Source organism: Lampetra planeri, chromosome 76 (genome assembly GCF_965212315.1).
Source record: "Lampetra planeri chromosome 76, kcLamPlan1.2.h2, whole genome shotgun sequence".
Taxonomy (NCBI): domain Eukaryota; kingdom Metazoa; phylum Chordata; class Hyperoartia; order Petromyzontiformes; family Petromyzontidae; genus Lampetra; species Lampetra planeri.
Window position 1 is genome coordinate 962059 of NC_136181.1, and position 24495 is coordinate 986553.

A 24495-nucleotide genomic window follows, 5' to 3' on the forward strand; every position below is an offset into this window, starting at 1 on the left:
ATGATTTAAGAAAGTAACCCGAGACTGGAAATTACCAATGTACCTGTACATGACACCATTGTAATCTTTGAAGACTTAGTCCAACAAGGACTGAATCCAGATGTACCAACTTTGGTAAGGCATTGTCTTACCAACACATACTTCACCTGGAATGGTACATTCTACAGACAAAATGAGGGTACCCCAATGGGTTCTCCCTTATCGCCAGTGGTAGCGAATGTTTTCATGGAAAAATTTGAGACAGATGCCATCCAGACATCCACCCTACGTCCTTCCTTGTGGAAGAGATACGTAGATGACACGTTTGTTATCTGGCCACATGGCCTACCAGCACTGAACCAATTTCTTAACCACATCAATTCCATACACATGTCTATTAAATTCACCATGGGAGTAGAAAAGGATGGCAAGCTACCATTCCTGGATATTTTGAGCGAAAAGAGATCTAATGGCTCGTTGGGACATTGTTCTACAGGAAAGCCACCCACACGAATGCCTATCTAAAGCCTGACTCCCACCAGCATCCAGCCCAGAAAAATTCCCTCATCAAAACACTACACCATAGGGCCTGCTGCATCTCCGACCAGCACCACCTAGCCAGTGAACTGGAGCACGTACACCAAGCCCTCAAGATGAATGGATACTCAGACCACACAATCCGCAAAGCTGTCTCCTCAGCCATGTGGAGACAACCTTCTGAGGATCCAACAAAAAACATCACTTTACCGTACATAGCAGGGGTTATCAAAACTTATTGCAAAATCTTAAACAAACACAAGATCCAGGTTCGTTTCAATAAAGTACACAAAATCTGTGATTTAATCCCATCTGTAAAATATATGATTCGTGACATGCAATACCCTGGTGTCTACAAACTGATCTGTGGTTGTGGCAGCAGTTACATTGGGGACATGAAACGGCATGTTTCGGACCGCGTCCGTGAACACAAGGCCGATCTGAAACACGGTAGGACCAATAATTCTGCCTTTGCCGATCATTGTTTTAACGCTGTGGGCTCACACGAAATAGATTTTTCCAAGACGGAGGCACTGTGCAAACCTCCTGGCTACCTTCAGAGATTTGTTAATGAAGCCATCCAGATATATAAACACAGACACAACTTCAACCGAGAGTATGGGTACAAACTGAGCAATCATTGGAAGGACGTTGTTAACCAGGTAAAGTCTTAACTGACTGTGATGTTTCTATCCAACCTGCATATGTCAGTTGTTATTTCGACTCTCTGTGTCTCTCTCACTCTATGCCTCTGTCTTAGATCTCTCCTGCTCACATGTCCATTGCATTGCATTCTCATGCCTTTGGATTGCACTCTCATGCGCACATGTCTTTTGGATTGCACTCTCATACTCACAGGCTCTTCGGATTACACCCATTGGGTTGCACTTCCTCGTCGAGGAGGCCGCTCTTCTTCTTTTCTACAGTTACATGCTAATTTCTCACATTAACATCATGCTAATCCCTTACATTAACATAGCCACTTCCGTGCCATCGTCTAGGAGGTCGCTCTCCGAGCTTACTTTTACATGCTAATTTCTTACATTAACATCATGCTAATCCTTCACATTAACACACATAACAACTCTGCTGCATTGATACTATTGTAAAACTAATCAGTTGGAAGATATTATAATAATAATAATAATAATGTTTGTGTGCAGATAACAACTCAGGTTCATTGTTTAGTATTATGAAACTAATAAGTTGGCTGATATTACAATAAATATGTTTGTGTGCAGATAAAAACTCAGGTTCATTGTTTACTATTATGGAACTAATAACTGTTTGTGTGCAGATAAGACCTCAGGCTCATGGTTTACTATTATTAAACTAATACGTTGACAGATGGTCTACTGCCAGTCTGTCATGTGGCCTGCTGCCTGCTGATTAATTAACGTCAGTTTTCTGCCACTCTATTATCTACACTGCCAATTTTGCTTTAGCCAATTATGAGTGTATGCAGTCTATAATCTGTTGCCTGCTTCTTTACCTCACTCAGTGTACTGCCAGCCTTTCAGGTCGACTGTATTTTGCTTTTTCAGCTGCTGTCCTTATTGCCAGCTCTTTATGTACACTGTAGCAATGCTTATGTCATTGAGTCGGCGTACTGGCAGTCTATAATCTAGAATGTAGCCTGCTTCTCAACTTACCTGTGCATACTGTTGTTCTTTCATTTATACTTATTTCAGCTTATTTCTTCAATGAATTTATATTGCTTCGATTGCTCCCGTCACGCTATTTACTCATACTTAGTACTGCGATGCTGATTAATATGTTATACTGCTAAATACGTTAGACTTTCTTAGCTACAGCCCATTGCATTTTGTCTATCGTTTTGTTACATTGGTGGGAACATAAACTATTCAAATTTTGCCGTACCGCACCTTTACTGTTCACCAAAGCGGGGAGCACGCAGGGAGGTTAAATGCCCCAAATATTGTTGACCTTGCTTTCTTACGGTGGGTGAGGAACATTGTGAGCGAGACATTGTTCTGCCATACCAAGAAAACACCATTGCACGATTTCCTGACACTAACAGAGCATACGATACCCTACAATAACACATTTTCCTGTCGCAAGCCCAAGATGGGTACCACGTCAAGATTCCTCCAATTACAAAGCTGCAGGACAAAGACATGCTCACAAAACTCTCTCCTCTACAACACTTATATTCCTTCGTGATCATGGACAGAGGAGGAAACCGCATATTGTTGTGCGCCAACCTCTTTCACCAGTATGTTGCCAACATTGAGAGTGAGCGCCTTCTTTACATTCAACTGAATCAAAACTGTCTGCATGTAAACAGTATGCTCATCTCTGGGATGCCATCAATGCCGAAGGAGATGCAAACGGTCACAATGTGGCCTGATTAGTTATTTTGCCTTCATCCTTCACAGCTCCACCAAGATACATGCATGAGAAGACTGCCATGATGTACATTAGCTAATATGCCACGCCTCATCTCTTCATCACCTTCACTTGCAATCCCACATTAAAGGAGATCCAGGTTTACCTTTATCCAAACCAAAAGCCAACAGACACACATGACATCTTAGCGAGGGTCTTAAACTCACAGTTTATGACCTCATGATGCTTATTACGGCCAACGAAGGCAGCGTCTTGGCATAGACAAGCAATACCTTGCACACCATTGGGTGGCAAAAACGTCATCTTTCTCATGCTCACATTTCCCGATGGATGAGGGAAACAATTCATGCAAGTCACATTGACACATTTATCAGTGCTGAGCTACCTCACCCTCATCAAGACCCTGCCCTTTTCCTATGTGGTCTTCAACCAAATGGTCCATGGCCCATGTGGCCTGTTCTATCCAAATGCGTCATGTATGCAAGACCACAGGTGTTCCAAGAGGTATCAATGCAACTACTTGAAACACACTCAGTCGGCCCATGATGGCTATCGTTAATATCGTCACAGAACTACTGAGCATGATGGATTTCAAATTACGCTCAGACCTGCCACTAACTCGCTAATTAAGGTTAATAACTGGTGGATCGTCCTCTACTGCCCTCTCCTGTACAAGATCTTCCAGGCCCACTTTAATGTGAAATTCTGCTATTCTAAAAAAATCCATCAAATATCTTTGACAATACATCAGCAAAGGCTCTGACATGCCAGTCTTTGCCTTACAAAACAGAGGGACAAAGTCTGCATGAGCTCAAACTTTGTTCCAAGGAACATACATCAGCAACATTGGGACCATTTGCTGAATTATTGGCTTCTACATCCATGACGTTCCCCCACAGTCGTATATTTGCCACTTCACCTTCTAAATGGTCAACGCATATACGTCACTAAAGGAAATGCCCAACAACAGACCCTGGCTCAAAGTTACCCATTTGCTGCCAACCTGCTCTACCATTAAGTTCCCTCCTACTATACATGGACTGCTAAAACAATTTGAAGCGACGTGCTGCTGACAGTTAATCGGATGCCTTAGGATGAGTCTACACAGTTCATCCCAACAATCAGCAGTGCTACTTTCTCCCAATGTTTCTCCATGTTGTCAAAGGGCACAAATCTTTCCAAGACCTCTAAACAGTCGAAGGAGTTGTCTACCAAACATATAGCTTGCAATCTTCGTGCAATTTTTGCGCATGATCACCATCTTCATAAAGCTATGACAGAAGCTTCTGTTGGTCAATCCCCTTTCCAATTGACATTGCTCTTCTGCATACATCTTCAAGTTTGCTGCCCATCTAACCCCATAGGACTCTGCCAAAAATACAAAGAGGGCATGAGTGAGGACATCCTCCACGGAGCTCAATGACAAAATACAAACATCTACATCAACCTTTCTGATGTAATCTTCAAACAGGCCCTCATCCTCCTTCAGGACAAATTGCACTCCATTCGTGCTAAATACCTCGCGTATATGGGCCTACCAACGCCCTACACGGACAACCTGCATACCCTTGCTCAAGAGATCCTACGTTAAATATGCTATTATGCTTTGCAACTTCGTACAATTATTTAGGACATTAACCAAAGCTCATGCATGCACAAATTGAAGCCTACACTAAATTATTGCAACTAATTGAGACTACAAATCGAGTCTTTTTTCCCTTGATGCATCTGCCAGTACTGGGAAGACCGTTGTTTTCAAACTGCTCCTCGCTAAGGCTCGCCAGAGAGAGAAAATTGCTCTAGCTGTAACATCATCGTGGATTGCTGTGTCAGTCGATGTGTGTGTGTAAGTCCAAGTGTGATTGTCAGTCCATGTGTGTGTGTAAGTCGCTGTATGTGTGTTAGTCGATGTGTGTGCATGGCTCCATGTGAGTGTGTAAGTCACTTTGTGTGTGTCTATGTGTGTCAGTCGATATATGAGTCCATATGTATGTGTGTTAGTCCATGTGTGTGTAAGTCAATGTGTGTGTGTGAGTCGATATTTGTGTGGTGGTGATGCTGGAACGCGCGCACACCAAACCCGAGTGAATCACAGTACTTACCGGTGCGGGGTGGTTGTGTTATCCCTGACCGGGGCCCCTCCTAAGGGGATGGGGCTGTGGGGTGTGTGTGATCCCACAGAACCCCGTCCCTTGGTGGGGAATGGTATAAACCGGTGCGGGGCGGTTGTGTTACCCATGACCAGAGCCCCTCCTGAGGGGAGGGGGCTGTGGGGTGTGTGTGATCCCACATAACCCTGAGAGCAGAAGGGCAGTTCGATCAAGCTGAAGACGAAAAACCAGCTGAAGACTGAAGTCCAGCTAGATAAACCCTGACTCTCCTCTGACCCGCTGCCCTTCTAAGGGCCTGGCAGAGCAAGCCAGTGGTACGACCCCAGAGCCGCGAAGGCTGATGTCCTTTTAAGGGCCGGATTCGTGTGGATGGTGGTCGAGAACTGTGCCGAAGCTGGGCCAGGTCAGTTAGTCTCCTTGAGAGGAGGATCGTAGAGTAGAGGGAAGTAGAAGAGTTAGCTTGGGAATACTTCCCTCGATAGAATGGGTGAAGAGGCCGTTACCTCTTCAAGTGTGAGCTGTCAAGTTGAGATTAAAACAAATCCATGTTGCCTCAAGTTCAACCGTCTCTGACGTCATACATGCCCCACTACATGTGTGTGTGTAACTTCATGTGTGTGTATCTAAAGTCCATGTCTGTGTGTGTGTGAGTCCATATGTGTATGTGTGTGTAGGCCAATGTGTGTGTGAATAAGTCGATGTGTGCGCATGGGTCCATGTGTGTATGTAAGCCCATGTGGGTGTCTCTTAGTCGATATGTGTGTGTATAAGTCCATATGTCTGCTTCGGTCGATATGTGCGTGAGAGTCTACGTATGTGTGTGTGAGTCCATATGTGTGTCTGTGTAAGTCGATGTCTTTGTGTGTGTGGGTCAATGTCTGTGCGTGTAGGTCGACCTGTGTCTCTGTCTCTTTCGCCCGGGCAATGCTGGGTACATACCGCTAGTTATAAATATGTATGACTTTAAGCAGTTTAACCTTTGCCCAAAATAAGAATCAAATATCATGGGACCTCCTTTGCCAATACCAAAATATAATAGGTTTTTCCCTTTTTTTTCTGGCAACAAAACAGGTGTTAAGATGTTAAAACACCAAACTGAAACCTTTTACAAGTGTAGTGTGGTAAAATAGGCGGTGCACACTGCTGGCCGAGGGAAACCGAGGGCAGGCAGGTGCGCGTGTGCAACGTAAGGTTGCACGAGCAAACCTCCACCTCATTAACGGGAGAATCAGGTGCAGACGGGGTCGGCCCGGGGTTGTCCGTTGGCACCTGAGGTGTAACCTTGGAGACGTGCAATAAGAGGTGATTGATGGCCTGACAGGCGCCAGCCTGTCTGGCCCTCAAGAGACACAAGGAAGGAGTTGGATAATTGGGAGGATGATATAAGAAGGTCCGTGAGAGCAGAGCGGGAGTTCGGGTTGCTGGGACCAAGGTGAAAACATTTTGCCGCTGCCGCTCAAGCCAGGGACGTACCTCAACCCTCACGAGTCGTGGGTGATGATTGATCCCTCTGCCAGGATCGGACGAGTGAGTGGGTCTGAAGGAACGTAGGCAAGGGCAGCGGCGCAGAGGGAGAGATGCTGTGCGCAAGCTCTGTGTGAGCGCAGCTGTGTGCAAGCTCTGTGAGCGAAGCCTCTGTGTGAGCGAAGCTGGGTGCGAGCCTATGTATGACCACTGCTGTGTGCAAGCTCTGTGTGAGCACAGCTGCGTGCAAGCCCTGTGTGAGCTGCTGTCTGTGTGCGGAGCTGTGAGTGCGGAGCTGCTGAAAGGAAGAGCTGCCGCAGGCAGGTCAGCGAGGTGTAAAGTAGATCGGGGAAGTTGGTTAACAAAAGTGGCCGTATAGACAGAGACAGGAGTGCCTACAACTGGTGCGAGAGAGAGTAATAAAGTGTAAGCAGGTGACTTATAACGTGTCCGACTGAGTGATTTTACAAGAAACTACACGAGGAATCATGTCTGCATTAACCACAATGCTTGTGGTCAGACAGAAAACATACTCTGATAATATATGCATTGTCCTTGAAACTGATTGGTCCACACCAGAGACAGCTTTCTTTTGAGCCTCGTCTCAAACGGTGTTAGACCAGAGGACGCCAAAAGATGTGAAAAATGGTAAAAACCCTATTATCAAGAATCAAATACATGAAAGCAGCTACTGGTAATATAGGAATCGTGAACTCAAAGGTTTAAGAATATGCATGACAATCAACCCCAGCTCGACAAATAGATTAGGGAGTTTAGAATGTGGGTGAAGACGTTTGGAGCACAATTCACACCAATCAGCGTATCTTGTGTGACACCGAGCAAAAGGCTCCCCCAACCCTCGTTAATTTCGAACATACAAAGCAGACTCAGCGCATCCACCCAGAAATCGTAGGGCACGGGCTGCAGAGTGGCATCGTTACGATGGTGACATCGTCACGTCCACACGCGTGCCAAGAGCCCACAAAGGGGTTGTCAAAGCCATATTTTGTGGTGTAGGGACACGCAAGCAATCAGGCGCATCATGCCATCCCCGATTAGCGCGGTTGGCTACGTAAGGTGCCAAAGAAGTTACGGGGGCACTGGAACTATACACTTTAAATCACCTCGATTGACAACTAATTTATTTTGAACTGCTTCTCGTGTTTAGTTTGTTGTTCTTCCCCCTCACCTCCGATTATCGCGGTTCGGTTGGCTACGAACGGTGCGAAAGAAGTTCAGCGTATATACATACAACATACGTAGAGACATAACTGTCACCGTAACTACACAACCACTTTCAATCAGATAATGCTGTGCCATTGCTTTCCACTGCTGGAAAAGTAATTACGTTTGGCATGCTTGATTCATGTGACACTTCTGTTTAGTGGCTATGTCGGGTGGTGGAGAGTTTACCAACGCACATTTTTACTCAACCTAACCCAATGGAAACCGATGCACGAGTCGTATTGGCCATAAAAGCATAGGTAGAGAACAAGGTGTGCTCATTGTTTACGTGGATGTTTTATAGCATACCTGTCAACCCATACGGTTTACCCCGAATTCTTGTACAGGGAAATTTAGTTTTTAGGTCCATACGGCGTACAGCAATTTCAATACGGGCTAAAAAAAAAGCCTATTTGTTTGTGTTTTTCCCTTGTGATAGGACTTTGTAGGATGGACGCTGAGATTTATAAGGGCCACGGGGTGACCAATAAGTTCTGAATTGGTCTGTAATAAGGTAGGCACTGATAAGGGGTTGACAGGTATATTATTCATAATAAAGGTTTTTGGGTTAGATCGCGTTATTTATAAATGTGTCGTAACCCTCCACCACCCGATATGGCCAAACAGTAAAAAATGTGTCAAGTTTACAAAGGACAAAATAATTCACTTCTTTAGCCCACCGGTGTGTTGAAGAGGTATGTTATTGTGTTTTTCAGAGTTAAGTGCCTCTTGTGTGTTTCTGTCATGGTAACAGACTCCCCACACGCTCTCAGACAATGCGTTGGGCGTGATTTTTGTTTTCAGCGCCAGCTTTTCTTTGGTTCCGCTTAGCAGCACCGCATCACGCAGGCACAATGTGAGCGTGTTGGCGGTAACACACCGGCGGTGTACGTAATATATTTACAAAAAATATTACATCAACATTTTCGCAAACATTATTTTTCCCGCGATTCGCAGCCCTGGGTTCTGCGTCAAAAATAACTTCTCGTGACGTCGAAGCAGTCAGAAGGTGAAAGTTAATGAGCAGCTGAACACGAAGCTTCACACACTGTTGTCGTGTAGCAGCAACCCAGCCCCCAATGACGATTGGGCTGGCTCCGGGTTAAAAAGGCAAATTTGGACTCCTCGTGCCCCCCTGGAGACTTGGTCGGGACGGTTCCTCCTCCATTATATTTCCCAGAACCATTTCCTGGCGGACGGTGACCATCACTAAGATCATAATTGGGTGTCACCACCATCGCCACCGCACGTTCGAATGAGGAAAGTGGCTGCTGATGACCAGCGCTGTTCCACTATACGTTGTGTTTAACAACGGTGTACATTGCCTCTAAACAGGTCGTATAACCCACCACACGTTCTGTTGCAGCAACAGGCGCATCTTTAGTCTACAATAAGCGTTTCAAGGAGCGTGCATTTCGTATGTTTACGTCAAGGCCGTGAGGGCATTGTGGAAGGATGACTGTGTGGTGGGAGGTGGCTGCTTGGACCGGCCAGGGCTGGCTGTGGTGCTGCCATTGTGCGGGTATTGGCGATGTCCGTGACCTCGCTTTGAACTTGCGAGGTCGACGCGTGGTCTGTGGATCCACTTTGCCACGTCGACTTTAGAACGACGTGGCTAGGATATGTTAACTACCTCGCCTGGTATACAGGAGGTCGTGGGTTCCATCCCGACCCTGACACCTGCTGTACATTTGGAGTTTAGACTGGTCCTGCCTCACTCCTTCACCAACCCGCATTGACTAACGTGGTCATAAAAAGTCCAGTGTGCTAATCATTACACCGTGGCAGCATTCTTATGAAGTTTAATATAATCGTAAATATAATAATCCCCGAGGGATGAAAATCGATTGTGTGAAAATAACCCTAAAGCTGTATAATAAACCAAATAACGTATTTATGCAGTCATGCAGTGGTTGTCTTGTGTTGTATTGCCTGTTGCACACCTTTCGACAGAACTTCTACATTTTGAGTTTCGTATTTGCTCTTGGGTAGTGATCATATCGCCAATGCGCATTCTGTTACTTTGAACCCAGCTACAACCTGCGCAGCCGCATTCCATTGTCGCATTTAGCCAGCACACGACTGGCGACCGGGCTGCTGCTACTGCTGCTGCTGCTATATGTGTGTACGTTGAACTTCTTTTGCACCGTGCGTAGCCTACCGTGCTAGTCGGAGGTGCTGCTGCTACGATGGAAGGCAGCAGCGGCAACGAGGTGGACGTGAGCGGCCTCCCAGCCCTAGACAAAGCCGTGGAGGTGAAGCTCTTCAAATACTTCCAGAGCAAGCGGCTGTCAGGGGGAGGCGAATGCGAGGAACTCACGCGGCTACCTGGCGGAGGAGTCCGCCTGCGCTTCAAGGAGAGAGAAGGTGACCACTCCATTGTCTCTCACTCGAGCCACGGTGGCACGGAGATGTTAACTCCCGCGCCTGGTATGCAGAAGGTCGTGGGTTCGATCCCGAATCCCTGACGCCACGGTGGCTAGGAGATGTTAACTCCCTCGCCTGGTATGCAGGAGGTCGTGGGTTCGATCCTGAACCCTGACGCTACGGTGGCGAGAAGATGTTAACTACGTCGCCTGGTATATAGGAGGTCGTGGGTTCGATCCTGAACCCTGACGCTACGGTGGCGAGAAGATGTTAACTACGTCGCCTGGTATATAGGAGGTCGTGGGTTCGATCCTGAACCCTGACGCCACGATGGCTAGGAGATGTTAACTCCCTCGCCTGGTATACAGCAAGTGTGGTGTTGGATCCCGACCCATGACGCGTGCTGTATATTTGGAGTTAGCGATGTTTCTGTTCACGTGGTCACGTAGATGTTTTTTTTTCTTTCTCCGGGTCCTCCGTGTTTTCCCTCCACATTTAAAAAAACATGACGCGTTTTATAGTATTTGGCTGCTATACATTTCCACTTGATGATAAGCCACTTCATTCAGCTATTATTTGTGGCCAGGTGGCTTCTGAAAAAGAGCCACATCGCTCAGTGGGCCTTACCTGGTCTGGCAAAATAAAAAAAATAAATTAGTTCAGCCTTTTTGCACTGTGTTATTAAGGCTATACAGTAATGTCGAGGTTTCCTTATGACTGTGAAGAGAAATGTTGCGCAAGGAATGTTGCAATAATGGAATTTGACTGGTGGAGTATTGAAGGAGTGTCAGCCAAAGGTGGACAATGATGTGTTATATATATATATATATATGGCAGACCTCGACTTACGAACGGGATCCGTTCCCGAGCCCTGTTCGTAAGTCGGAACACAATAATACACTGTCTTTAAATTCACATACCGGTCGGTGTTATAAAATGTGTCACGGTTCAACACAAAATAGAAGCTTTGTTAAACTAATAAATAAGAAAAACATTTTATATTTTCATGTAATACTATAATTAATATTGTATTAGAAATAAAACAAAAAAATAAAAGTAACATTCATAGATAATTAAAATAATGTTTTTTAGAAAATAAATCAGTTTTATTTTCACTTGAGTCCCGATGCTGACTTCCTTGTCAGAAGGGGCGTAATGAGGCCCCACAATGCACACACAGACACACCAATACCAACACCCCGGCCATTCGCCACTAAGTGACGGTGACGTCACCACGGCGCCTGTGTCAGGCCACGTGCACTTTTAGGCCACGTGAAGTGTCGAAGGCTCGCTGACAGGTGGTCTCGGGACAGACCCAGGTGCCGTGGGTTGATTGACTGAGATGACTTGTAGATGCACCAGCTCTACCCCCTACTTTCCAAAGACAAAGATCCCCCGTATAGCCTGGAACATACTGTTGGGGCAAGTGCTGTTAGCGAGGACCTATGAAGGCCGGCGCGGCACGAGGTGGTGGGTGGCCAACACCACGCCCGGCTGCCTTTGTCTCCCCAGTGCCGATATTTACACACCACACCAGGTGCTCATTTGAGGCTGATTCGACCTCGGGGATTCCTAGGACCCATTCAGATAATCGTCACCGGTATTGGTCGTGAGAGGGAATTAAACTTAGGTCCCCGGGTTGGTAGCGCTAACCATTCCACTACCGCTCCCCACAATACACACGCACACAGTCACACACACGTCGAGGACTGCCTGTGTTTCCCCTCCCATGCCCAACATCAGTAAGAGAGGATACAAGGGTATACCACGGATGATCTGCAGGTGGCGCGTGGTGGGTTAAAGTGTGGGTACTCTCACCTCTTTCAACTTATGCAATTTATACTGATATACTTTATTTATATTCATGCATATATACTTGCTTACCTTTGTAATGCGAGCGTAAATGGCCTCGCGGATATGACGTAACAGGGGGGAGGAGTTGGGTCACGTGGGGGAAGAGGAGAGCTTTTAAGGGCAGGAACCGGAAGGGCTGGAGGAGAGGGTGGGAATAAAGACAGGAGCAGGCCACGCAGGGCAGGAGGTGGAAAGTGGCGTGATCGCCACAGGTCGGGACTCGGCACCATTGGCCAGCGGTGTCCGGGCACGGAGGAGGCGGAGAGCCAGCAGCGGGGCTGCATAGAGAGCAGCCTTGGGGCTGCAGGTCGGGGACAGAGAGGCTGAGGGAAGAGCCAGCAGCGGGGCTGCATAGTGAGCCAGCAGCAAGTCTGCAAGAGCGACGGCAGCAGTGGGGCTGCCGAGCGGGAGACGGAGGAGACTCTGAGCGAGACGCCGTGCGGGCAAAGTTGTACGAACCACAATAAAGGACAACGGAGACAGACCCAGTGAAAGAGTCATTTATTACACCTTTTCTAAATAATTGCACTCCAATCGTGTTTTTGTATTCCAAAGAATTTATATTCTTAGGATTTTCGGTAAAGTCACGTAGGTAAAAATATTTAAATTTAAATTAATCAGTCATTTGTTATGCAGTCTATTCTTAGTCGTAAGCCTCACCTTACCATATTCATAAAAAGTGTACCGTTCCTGGCCCTTCCCCCCTCAACCATTATATATACGGAGTGGTATCTCTTGTAATCTCTCATTTACTTGATACAGCTGTCGGGCTGTGACGGTTCCACCTGAAGACAGAAGCTTGTGTTGCCTCCGAAACGTCGTGATTTTTATTTTTATTTTACTTTTATTAATTTTAATTTTTTACCTACGTAACTTTACCAAAAAAACCTAAGAATATTAATTCCAAAGAATGTTTTATTGTTACCAGGTAAGGCTCACTGAGCTATGTAGCTCTTTTTCAGAAGCGACCTGGCTATCACAAATGACAGCTGAACGAAGTGGCTTCGCATGTGGAATTTTATTGCAGCTAAATAATCTAAATGCGTGATGTTGTTTCTAAATGTGGAGGGAAAACCGGAGGACCTGGATACAAATCCACGCGACCACGGGGAGTATATGCAAACTATACTCTTTGGTGCTTTCGGTAAAGTCACGTAGGTATAAAATAAAATACATTTAATCACGACGTTTCGATTGCAACACAAGCAATCATCATAATTTTATTTTATACCTACGTGACTTTACCGAAAGAACCAAAGAGTATAGATCACTGCAGTCACGGAAACTTCAAATCTAGATTATATGCAAACTCCAAATAGACAGCAGGCGTTAGGGTCGGGATCGAGCCCACGACCTCCTGTATACCAGACGAGGGAGATAACATCTCGTAACTTCGATGAGTTTCATTGCGCATTGGATTTCTCCTCCAATCTCAATGTAGTATTGTAAATTACAGCGGGAGACCACTTGACGGGTAGCACACTTTATTAACTCTTCTCTTGGGCACAATAACACGTGTGGACACTACAGCTCACGCTACACGTTCCACCCGGCTACACACACACGGGCTCTCCAGCCCCGTAGCTCCCAGGGGAACCTACAGACCCACCCCAGCTTGGGTATGGGTCACGACCACTGGGTCCCGTGGCCCGGCCCTCACACGGACGTCCGGCCCCGGGTCCCAAGGTCCCGCCTCTGAGCCACACAGGGTCCCGGCCCTTACAAGGACAGCGGGACTAGGGGTCTCAGGGCCCTACCTCTTCCTCCTCCGTCTTCTGTCTTCACTGGTCACCAACTCCACGAGCGCCCGCGCGCACCGCCTTATATAGCCCTCCGCTCCCGAGGAGACGGAGTCTATGCAGACCGCGATGTGAGCACCCACCCTAGTCGACCAATCACGACGCGCTGCCATACGATCCGTTTTCCCAGCGCGTGTTATCACCACACAACCAATCACCCCGCGCTGCCACACGATCACTCCCTGTCAGCGCGCGTCACCAACACACAGCCAATCACCACCACATAACCCATGACCCCGCGCTGCCCTATGATCCCTCACCGTCAGCGCGCGTCACCGACACACAGCCAATCACCACGCGCTGCCACACGATCCCTACTGCCAGCGCGTATCACCACTACATAAATACCGATTCTGATTCTGACCACCTGGCATACTCTCTAGACATTTTCTTATACAGCTCCCAAGTAATGGCATCACTGGTGAAATCCAGGGTTACACATTCCTCTTTCAGTGATCCTGATTATCGTTCAGAGGAAGTGTAATGGTGATTCATCATCTTGTTCAGTTTAATCTCTATGATCAGATTCAATCAGGTTTTCGGAAAAATTACTCAACTGAAACTGCTTTATTTCTTGTTTCTAACGATCTTCTCTTGTTTACTGACTCTGGGTCTCCTTCTTACGTGGTTGTCCTTGATTGATCTTTTGCATTTCATACTATCGATCATTCTATTATCGAGCGCCTTTACAGCCTTGTCGGCTGCTCTGATGCCTTTCGAACTTGGTTTTCTTCTTATCTCTCTGATCAGGTGTATCATGTCGTTATAAACGGCATCTCGTCCTCTCAAAAACCTCTGCTTCATGGTCTTCCACAAAGGTCTATTCTAAGTCCTCTTCTATTCACTACATTATTCTTCCTTTAGACAAACTAATCTCCAGTTTTGGTATAAAACACCATTTCTATGCAGATGATACACAGATTATTATTAGTTTCAATCAGTCTGATGTAAATCCAACTTCCACTCTGTCTTCCTATCTGACCGCAGTTGCTGACTGGCTCGCAACCAATTTTCTTTCAATGAATAACGCTAAAATTGAAGTTCTCTTAGTTGGAAAAAGGTCACTTACCTCTAAGCATCGTCACTCTACTGTACGTCTGCTTGACTCTAATTTCCATAGCAGTCAACAGGCACAGAATCTCGGTTTCATTCTTGACTCTAACCTCTCCCTTTCTTCTCACATTTGCTTTATGTGCAAAACTGCTTATTTCCATCTTCGTAAAATTTATCTTATTCATAACTGTCTCTGCAATACGGCTACAGAAACAATAATTCATGCATTTGTTACCGACAGGCTAGACTATTGCAATTCTCTGTTATATGGTCTTCCCAAGTCTCTCATCCAACGTGTGCAATGTGCAGAATGCAGCTGCAAGAGTACTCACTCATCCCCATGAGCGTAATCATATGCACCCATCTTACGAACCCACCACTAGCTACCTATTCAGTCCAGAATAACTTTTTAAAACTTTTTACTGTTTAAAAAATTATTCATGGGCTAGCCCCTGTCTATCTTTCCCCTCTCGTTCCAGTTTATTTCCCACCTCCGGTTCTCTGCTCTGCTTCAAGAGAGGTTTGCTGTCCACCCCAAAAATTAAACACAAATCGATTGGTGGACGAGCGTTCACATGTGCAGCCTCCACAGTCTGGAAGACCCTCCCGCTACGCATCGTTCAAATAAAATTAATTAACTTATTCAAATCTGAACTAATGGCTTATTCATTTGTCTTGACACGCTGGAAAATATGCATTTACATTATTGTCCAAACGGCTCTTAACCTTTTGGCCACTCCACCACCCCTCCAGTAAAGGTTCTCCAAAATCCGGCGAAATGTTGGGATTGTAGTCTGGGGAATGGAGACCGGACGAATTTATTTTATACTCTCTGGTTCTTTCGGTAAAGTCACGTAGATAGAAAAAGTAATAAAAGAGCACACGACGTTTCGGTCGTAATACAAGCGTCCGTCTTCAGGTGAGAAAATGATCTGCTGTTGTGGCTTTATATAGGAACGGGGGGGGAAGAGTGAAGGAGTTTTGTCGAGTCGTAGCTGTAGGAGTTCACGGGGGGGAGGGGGGGTTTGTGGCGTGCAGGGAAGGGTGGGGGCTGGCACAGGGGGGAGAGGGGGGAGGGTTTGTGGCGTGCAGGGACGGGTGGGGCTGGAGAAATTGGCAAGTAAAGGAGCTCGAATTAGTAACCGGACGACGACAACCGGGTGGGTGAGTGAAAATCATAGCAGTTAAAACTTGGCGCGGTTTATCACATCCTTCCAATCAGGGGCGGTTTCTTCATTAGGGCGATTGGGCGACGCACCACCAATGTCATTCAACCACAGAGTCACGCTAGCCGTCACTGTGCCTCTGGATATAGTCCAATCAGCGTCATGTCACGTTCTGTGGAGTACCGCCTCTTTTTGGGCGATTTCACTCCGGCTGAGAATCGCCCAGAGTGTTCCCATAGACTCACATTCAAAGATGTTTTTTTTCGAACGGGGGGCGCTGCAATGCATTCTCTATGGCTTCCGGGAGGGCTCGCACTAACGTGCTTACGTCATCATACGTAAGCACGTTTCAGTCAACAATTTTATTTGTCGCCACCTAGTGGAATCTTTAATAAAAGAAACTTGAGTGGATTGTATTAATAGTGAGTATAGAAACAAACAAGATGTATTGTAAGAGTCACTTTATTTTTCATTAATATTAAAGAAGTGAAGTTGCCTTTACATGCTTAAGCTATTAATTTATCCTTTGCATGGGTGGACCTTATCCTTATAAATCATCCAGACATTTTCCCCCCCTGAGAGATTTTGCAGGAGCCGCCACTGCTTCCAATGATTGCTCAATCTGAATCCATCTTCTCGATGAAAGTTTTGTCTGTGTTTTTATATCTGGATGGCTTCATGAGCAAATCTCTGATGGTGGCCCGAGGGTTTGCAGAGCACCTTGGTCTCGGAGAAAACAATGTCATGTGTGCCCACAGCGTTGAAACAATGATCCGCCACCGCCGAGGTGTTGGTTCTGCCGTGTTTCAAATCCGCTTTGCGTTCGCAAACCCGGTCTTTACTGCTATGCTTTTCACTCACCCACCCGGTTGTCGTCGTCCGATTACTAGTTCGAGCTCCTTTACTTGCTAATTTCTCCAAGCAACATCCGTCCCTGCACGCCATAACCCCCCCCTCTCCCCCGTGAACTCCTACAGCCACGACTCGACAAAACTCCTTCCCCCCCTCCCGTTCCTATATAAAGCCACAATAGCAGATCATTTTCTCACCTGAAGACGGACGCTTGTGTTGCGACAGAAACGTCGTGTTCTCTTTTATTATTATTATTTTTATCTACGTGACTTTACCGAAAGAACCAGAGATTATGGATTCCTGCAGTCACAAAAGCTTCAAATCAAGACTTGATTTATTCTAATTTATCTTCTCTGAGATTATTTTTCTTGTGATGTGCATTTTTCTCGTTATTCATGTATTCTTTTTCTAAGTAGTAGGGTTTTATTTTTGTACAGAACTGGATAATTGATGTGCAGGGTTGTGGGATGCAATTGCATGCATGACGCTATGTGAAATTAAATTAGTATTATTACACAAATACAATAGGAGAATGTGTGTAAGGTGATACAAAACCTTATATAATAAACGAGAATTAAAATAGTCAAATAAAAAACAGTCTGTTCTTCCATATAGATCTTTCAACTGCCAACTCAACTGATAGCTGCAACTCTCGTCTCGTGTCCGGAACAAAGTTATCTGCAGCATTCAACAGAAAACTTACTATAGTGCTTAAGAATTGATCTCATCACTCCATCCTTCTGGACGTGTTCCATCCCTTGGCTGCCCGTGCATTAGAATTTCTTTAGAACTGCTTGTTGTTGTATGAGTTTTTTGTCCTTCCCTCCTGCATCACCGATTAGCACGGTTGGATACGTACATTGTGAAAGAAGTTCAACATACAGTACATACTACACTGTACACTATGCTATAGACTACACTACTATACACTACAATACTACAAACTACACTATACCATGTTGTAAACGCATTTCTTTAGAACAATTTTTTGCGTGTTAGTTGTCCTTCCGCTGCACCTCCTAATTAGCGCCGTTGGCTACATAAGGTGTGAAAGAATGTAAACATACGTACATAATTTGTGACCATAGGCCGTTGTCCTTTCTTGCCAGGACTTGTCCTGCCCAAGCACACTTACCTTTATTAACAGTTATAATTGTTAATCTAAATATGTTCACCAGTCAACATGTTCCTCGTTCTGTCTCTCCATGTACCGTGGTGGCTATGAGATGTTCACTACATCAACTGGTATACAGAAGGTCGCGGGTTGAATACTCATCCTGACGTGGCTGTATATTTGGAGTCTGCATGTCTCTCTCCCCGTGGTCGCGTGGATTTTTCTCCGGGTCCTCCGTTTTTTTCCCTTCCACATTTAGAAACGCTAATTTAGAATATTTGGTTGCTTTAAATGTCCACTTCATTGGCTTATCATTTGTGACCAGGTCGCTTCTGAAACATAACTATATAGCTCAGTGGGCCTTATGTCGTAAAACAATATCATAGTTACAGTTAATAATGTACTAGTAGTGACATTAGCATTAATATGGTGCTTAAATGCCCAGGTTAAATACATAATTCAAACTGTTCATGAAAGTAATTGGACTTAGGTAGGACACCTCGCTAGAATTGATGATAGCAGATAGTCAACAATATTGACGGAGTGTTAGCAAAGCAATAGAACGCATCTGAGAGGACACATGCAGATGAGATAGTTCCCAAATGAGTATCTGTGCAAATAAAATAAAAATCAGGTAAGGCTCACTGAGCTATGTATCTCTTTTTCAGAAGCTGCCTGGCCACAAATGATAGCTCAACGAAGTGGCTTATCACATGGAAATGTATTGCAACCAAATACTTTAAACGCATGTTATTCTGAATGTGGAGGGGAAAAGCCAGAGAACCCGGAGAAAAATACATGCGACCACGGGGAGAGAGACATGCAAACTCCAAATATGCAATCTTTGGAGCCGGAATCAAACCCACAACCCCTTGTATGGCAGGCGAGCTAGCTAACATCTCCTAGCCACCATGGCACCCTCAAATGCTAGGTGGACTATACAGTTTCAATACCGTGAGAGATGGTGATGGCTTTGACAGCATAAAGGTGCTCTTCGGTTCCCTGTTTACACCAAAGAGCATTGCGATCCTAACCATGCATTTAATTTAATCAAGCTATCGTGAAGCAATAACCATAAAAAAAATTATGTCTCTCTTTCTCTGTTACTCTGCGTGACCCTTGTGGCTCAAGCAATGGACCGGGTGCTGGTGAAACGGGAGCATGTCCTGGACATCGGCGCACAGCGATATGAGCTGGCAGTTCGTCGAGCTGGGCACGAGGAGTTGGTGAAGCCGGAACCTGTGAAGCATTCAGCTGTGAAAGGCGATGAAAGCAACGAGTGTCCGAAATTGGTACGTCACCAGAGGCACATGTTAGGCTGAGCCTAAATAGAAACGGGAGGGACCAGTGTAAGAGGAGGTGGAGCCTTGAGAGAGAGGGCGGGGTCTATAGCAGGGGGAGTCGGCAACCAATTTAGTCATAAACCTCAATATTTCAAGAGCCTCACAATGAAATGTGAGTATGAGACGGTGGTATTCATAAATAACATAAAGTAGACCTTAAAGAGCTGCATGCGGCTCTGGAGCTGCAAGTTGCTGACCCCTGCCCATGGTAGTAAACTGGACTCCCATGGTAAACTGGACTCTCATGATGAAGTGGACACCCACGTTGAATTGGACTTACATGGTGAACTGGACTTCCATGGTAAACTGGGCTTCCATGGTGAACTGGACTGCGATGGTTAGGGGTCGGCAACCAAAATAACAAGAGCCAATCCTTAAAGAGCCACCACGTGCGGCTCCGGAGGTGTGGGTTGCCGACCCCCCTGGGTCTAGAGGGGACCATGAGGGGCTTAAAGAGGACAGAGCAGGGCCTGAGAAGGTGGTGGCCTGAGCAGAAAGGGGGCAGGGTCTAAATAGGGAGGGGTGTGGTAAAAACAGGAAGGGTGCAGGGCTTCAGCAATGAAAGGGGTTTTATTTATTTGGCGAATGCTATTTCACACGACTTACCACAGTCAAGACACCAGATCAATTTATAATATATAGATAAATGAATGTTCTTTGAGCGGACGTCAGCCCCACATAGCCACTTTACAGCCTCCAGCAGGTGCAGGGCAACCAGTCCGCTCGGCACGCCCTGATGCACTTCACAGCCAATACGATGTGCGCTATGGTCTCCTGGCTCCCCCGCATTCACCCAGTAGTGGGCTGTCACGTCGTAGCACGCCCTATCAATGTTCGTAAGTAGCACACACTCCCTGGCCACACCCTGGTTACACTAGAAACGGTTTTTAAGGCACCAATGCACCCACTGGCACCTTGGGAGGTCGAAGCCAGGCATCTGAACGGATGTCGTGAGACCTCAATACAAAGGGGATAGGGCCAAGAGGGAAATGTGGGGCCTGAATGGGAAGGATATGGGGCCTAAACAGGAACGGGTTGGGTCATAAGGAGGAAGGGGTGAGGTCTTTACAGGAGGGAAGTGGGACCTGAGGAGGAAGAGAAAGACAAAATAAGTGACCTATAATCAGAACAGGCCGAGACAAATTCCAGCAAATGCACCGACTCTTAAAAATGAACAAAGACGTCGAATAACAAGTAATCCCAATTCCGTACATAGGGGAGTGCTTCCAACATGAGCTGCTAACCGACTGATTTAAGGAGATGAAAGCATAGAATCAAATAAATGCAGCAGGCAGTAAACAGTTAACAGAACAGATGCTGCTACAGGCTGCATGATTAGCACGGTGGGCTACGTACGATGCGAAAAAAGTTCAGCATACATAAAAACAGGATGCTTTCATTGTAAAATGTAAATTTGATGGCATAAATAATGATTCATATTTTCCCTTCAGGACGAGCCATCTTCCCAGGAACCAGCATCGACCGAGGGCTCTTCTAAACGTGAGTGAATGTGTAGTACAGGAAAGCCTCCGTAACGCGTATTTAATGCGCATGTTTTGGCTACATGCGGTTTTGACGCTGCTAAGATTTTCATCTCCACGTCGAAAAGTAGCGGTGTCAGAGTACTACATCCATTTAAGGTGTGAATAAAGTGACTGTGATGACGATTTATTTTACCCACACATGTTCTTGTGCGTGTGTGCTTTCTTTTCATGCGTATGTTTTCGTGTGATAATGTAAGTTTCCAGTGACAGCATGACAGAGAATCTGCGGGTTAAGTGTAATAATGTAACTTAATAATGCCTTGAAACATGTGTTCAGAGTATTTGGCTGCTACAAATGTCCACGCAATAAGACACTTCGTTGAGCTATAATTTGTGATAGCCAGGTCACTTCTGAAAAAAAAGAGTTATGCAGCTCAGTGGGACCTAACCTGGTAAAATAAAAACGTTCTTTAGTAGTTTAGTACTGGTAATAACCTCCTGGTTACACCAGCCCACAGGGGATTATTTTGTCCGTCCGTCGTGCAGAGAGGAGCTGGGTGCGGAGGGTGGGGCTTGGTGGGGAGGGGAGGGTGGGGAGGGGGGGGCAGTTGAATGAGTGGGCATGTTTACCCTTCCCCCCCACCCTCCCCGACATCGTCAACCAATCGCGGTGTAGCTCGGTGTTCGGTGGGGAGGTGCATGGGTGGGCGGAATTCCGGATATGCACGACAGACAGACAAATAATCCCTGGTGGGCAGTGTGGAACCTGTTATTCCTACCTGTATACCACTCTAGGTAACTAAGACTCACACACACATACACTCACTCTCAGACTCACACACACACACTCTCAGACTCACACACACACACTCTCACACTCTCAGACTCACACACACACACTCACTCTCACAGTCTCAGACTCACACACACACTCTCACACTCTCAGACACACACACTCATGCTCACACTCTCAGACTCACACACACACTCACCCTCTCAGACTCACACACACACACACTCACTCTCAGACTCACACACACTCACATCTCACACTCTCAGAATCACACACATACACTCACTCTCACACTCTCAGACTCACACACACACTCTCAGACTCACACACACACTCACTCTCACACTCTCAGACTCGCACACACACTCTCAGACTCACACACACACTCACTCTCACACTCTCAGACTCACACACACACTCACTCTCACACTCTCAGACTCACACACACATACACTCACTCTCACACTCTCAGACTCACACAAAAAACACTCACTCTCACACCCTCACACACACAAACACTCACTCTCACACTCTCAGACTCACACACTCACACTCATACTTTCAGACTCACATACACACACTCTCAGACTCACACACACATACACTCACTCTCACTCTCAGACTCACACACACAAACACTCACCCTAACACTCTCAGACTCACACACACAAACACTCACTCTCACACTCTCAGACTCACACACAGATACACTCACTCACACACTCTCAAACTCACACACAGATACACTCACTCTCAGACTCACACACACTCACACTCTCAGATTAACACACACATACACTCACTCTCAGACTCACACACACTCACTCTCACACTCTCAGACTCACACACACATACACTCACTCTCACACTCTCAGACTCTCACACTCTCAGACTCACACACACACACAGCGCGGCGTTCAGGGGGGGGGGGGGGCGGTTGGATGAGTGGGCATGTTTACCCTTCCCCCACCACCCTCCCCGACGTTGTCAACCAATCGCGGCGTTGCTCGGTGTTCGGTGGGGAGGGGATTGCATGAGTGGGCATGTTTACACCCCACCTCTACCAATGGCGGCCCCGCTCGGCGTTTGGGGGGGAAGTTGGATGATTGGGCGTGTTTACCTTCCCCCCCCACCCTCCCCGACATCCTCAACCAATCGTGGCCCTGCTCGGCGGTCGGTGGGGGGGGGCATGGGTGGGCTGCATTCCGATGCACGACAGACAAATAATCCCTGGTGGGCAGTGTGGAACCTGTTGCTCCTACCTGTGTAGTAGAGTTCACGACTCTTGGACGCCGGAGTTGGAGGCACACGGGTTTATTTCACACAGCACAGTTGTGAAATACAACACTAGAGGGGGTATCGGCCCCCTCACCCGGCTAGCTGGGGATACACGCGCTAGATACTCCTAGCCTGCCTCCTAGTCCTCCACTAACGGGCTAGGGGAGGCTATCTGGCCCGACACTGGTAAGTCGGGCCCGGTACCCTGAGTCCCAGACCAGCTCTGACAAGAGCACCGGCTCTGGATCTCGGGACCACGCCGCTGGCTCGGTCCTGTTCGGCCCTGATAAGGACGGCGAACCAGGTGAGTCCAGGGCTCTAGCTAAGACGTCTTCAGTCTTCACTGGTTAGCTTAACATTTTTCTCGAGCCCTCCGACACATCCCCTTTTATACCCAACCCCCCCCCCCCCCCTTGAGGGGTGGGGCCCCGGGGGATCATAACTCCGAATCAGCCCCCCCGGGGTGCCTGGCGCGGACGTCGTAGAGAGCACCTCCCCGTGCACTCACGTAGCCCCGCCCACTGTGTTTGTTTGCCATAAGCTGCCATGCATAACGGGCTCTCTCTCTAACACCCCTACACCTGTATCAATGTTTAACCTACTTACGCCAGCTTGTGCCCGCCCTCACAGTCGGGCATATTTGCAGAATACACCACGCCGCCGTTGACCCTGGCCATTGACCGAGCAACCCAACGTTACTACCAGCTCCCTCCGCAGGAATGTGTATTTGAATACACCTGGATCGATTTAGAGGAGAAAATGTGGCCATGATCAGTCAACACCTGCTCAGGAGGTAGCCCCAGGTGAATCTGTAGTGACACCCCACAAAGCAGTAATCAACAAATAGGAGTCTTTGTTTCTTTATGCAGGAGACACGGGTCTTCACGGATTCCCTTCACTCCAAGCGTGTCGACCTCTCGCGTTTCTCCCCTCTTATATATCCCTCAAGCTCCTTTCTCGAAGGTTCCTTGACCCACTTTCCCTTCAGCCAGTCACCTTCCACTTTTCCTAACAGATCCCAACCTACCCCCCTGTCAATCATCCTCCATTTCCCTCTTTTTACATTTGAACCTCATGGCGGGACCCCGGGGTCCCATAAGCCCCCGGGCTCTCACATAAACTGCGTTGCGATGTCATTTTATGTCTGTTGAAGGCGAACGACACGGCAATATATTCCTCTCCACGAGCTCTACACGATGCGCTAAACAAAGTTTAAACGATTTACTCTTGCTAAATTTAAGAAAGAGATTAAACAGAACAGGAGACACATAGACAGTCACGTCAGCAGAGAGAGATAACACAGAGACACACAGAGAGAGACAAACACATAGGCACACAGAAAAACGACGCCTCTGTAAAAAAAAATGTTTTACGTAGTTTGTTTGATTTAGTGTGGTTTCTCTCTTTCCCCTCGTTTTGTTGCTCTTGGTTTCCTGCTGTAGCGCCATGTCTGACTGACAAACAAACTTAGAAAAAAAATGTTTTACTAAGTTTATTTGATTTAGTGTGGTTTCTCTCTTTCCTCTCGTTTTGTTGCTCATGGTTTCCTGCTGTAGTGCCATGTCTCTGATTGACATGCTAATTTTAAACCCCCCCTCCCTCTCTGCCCCCCTCTCTGCTCTTGGTTTTCTGCTATAGCACCATGTCTCTCATTGACATGCTAATTTCTCAACCCCCCCCTCCCTCTCTGCCCCCCCTCTCTATTTA

The 24495-nt window shown here is 46.7% G+C and overlaps 1 protein-coding gene across 2 annotated transcripts in view; it reads left to right on the plus strand.

The window, feature by feature from the left end:
* Window positions 1-9748: 9748 nt before the first annotated feature.
* Window positions 9749-24495, plus strand: part of LOC144737982 (protein mono-ADP-ribosyltransferase PARP14-like) — a 96570-nt gene continuing 81823 nt past the window's right edge. For both annotated transcript variants that reach the window (XM_078620900.1, XM_078620901.1), the window contains exons 1-3: window positions 9749-10052; window positions 19022-19182; window positions 20685-20733. In XM_078620900.1, the coding sequence (XP_078477026.1) occupies window positions 9875-10052; window positions 19022-19182; window positions 20685-20733 (388 nt within the window). In that variant the 5' untranslated portion in view covers window positions 9749-9874. The remainder of the gene's footprint in view (window positions 10053-19021; window positions 19183-20684; window positions 20734-24495) is intronic.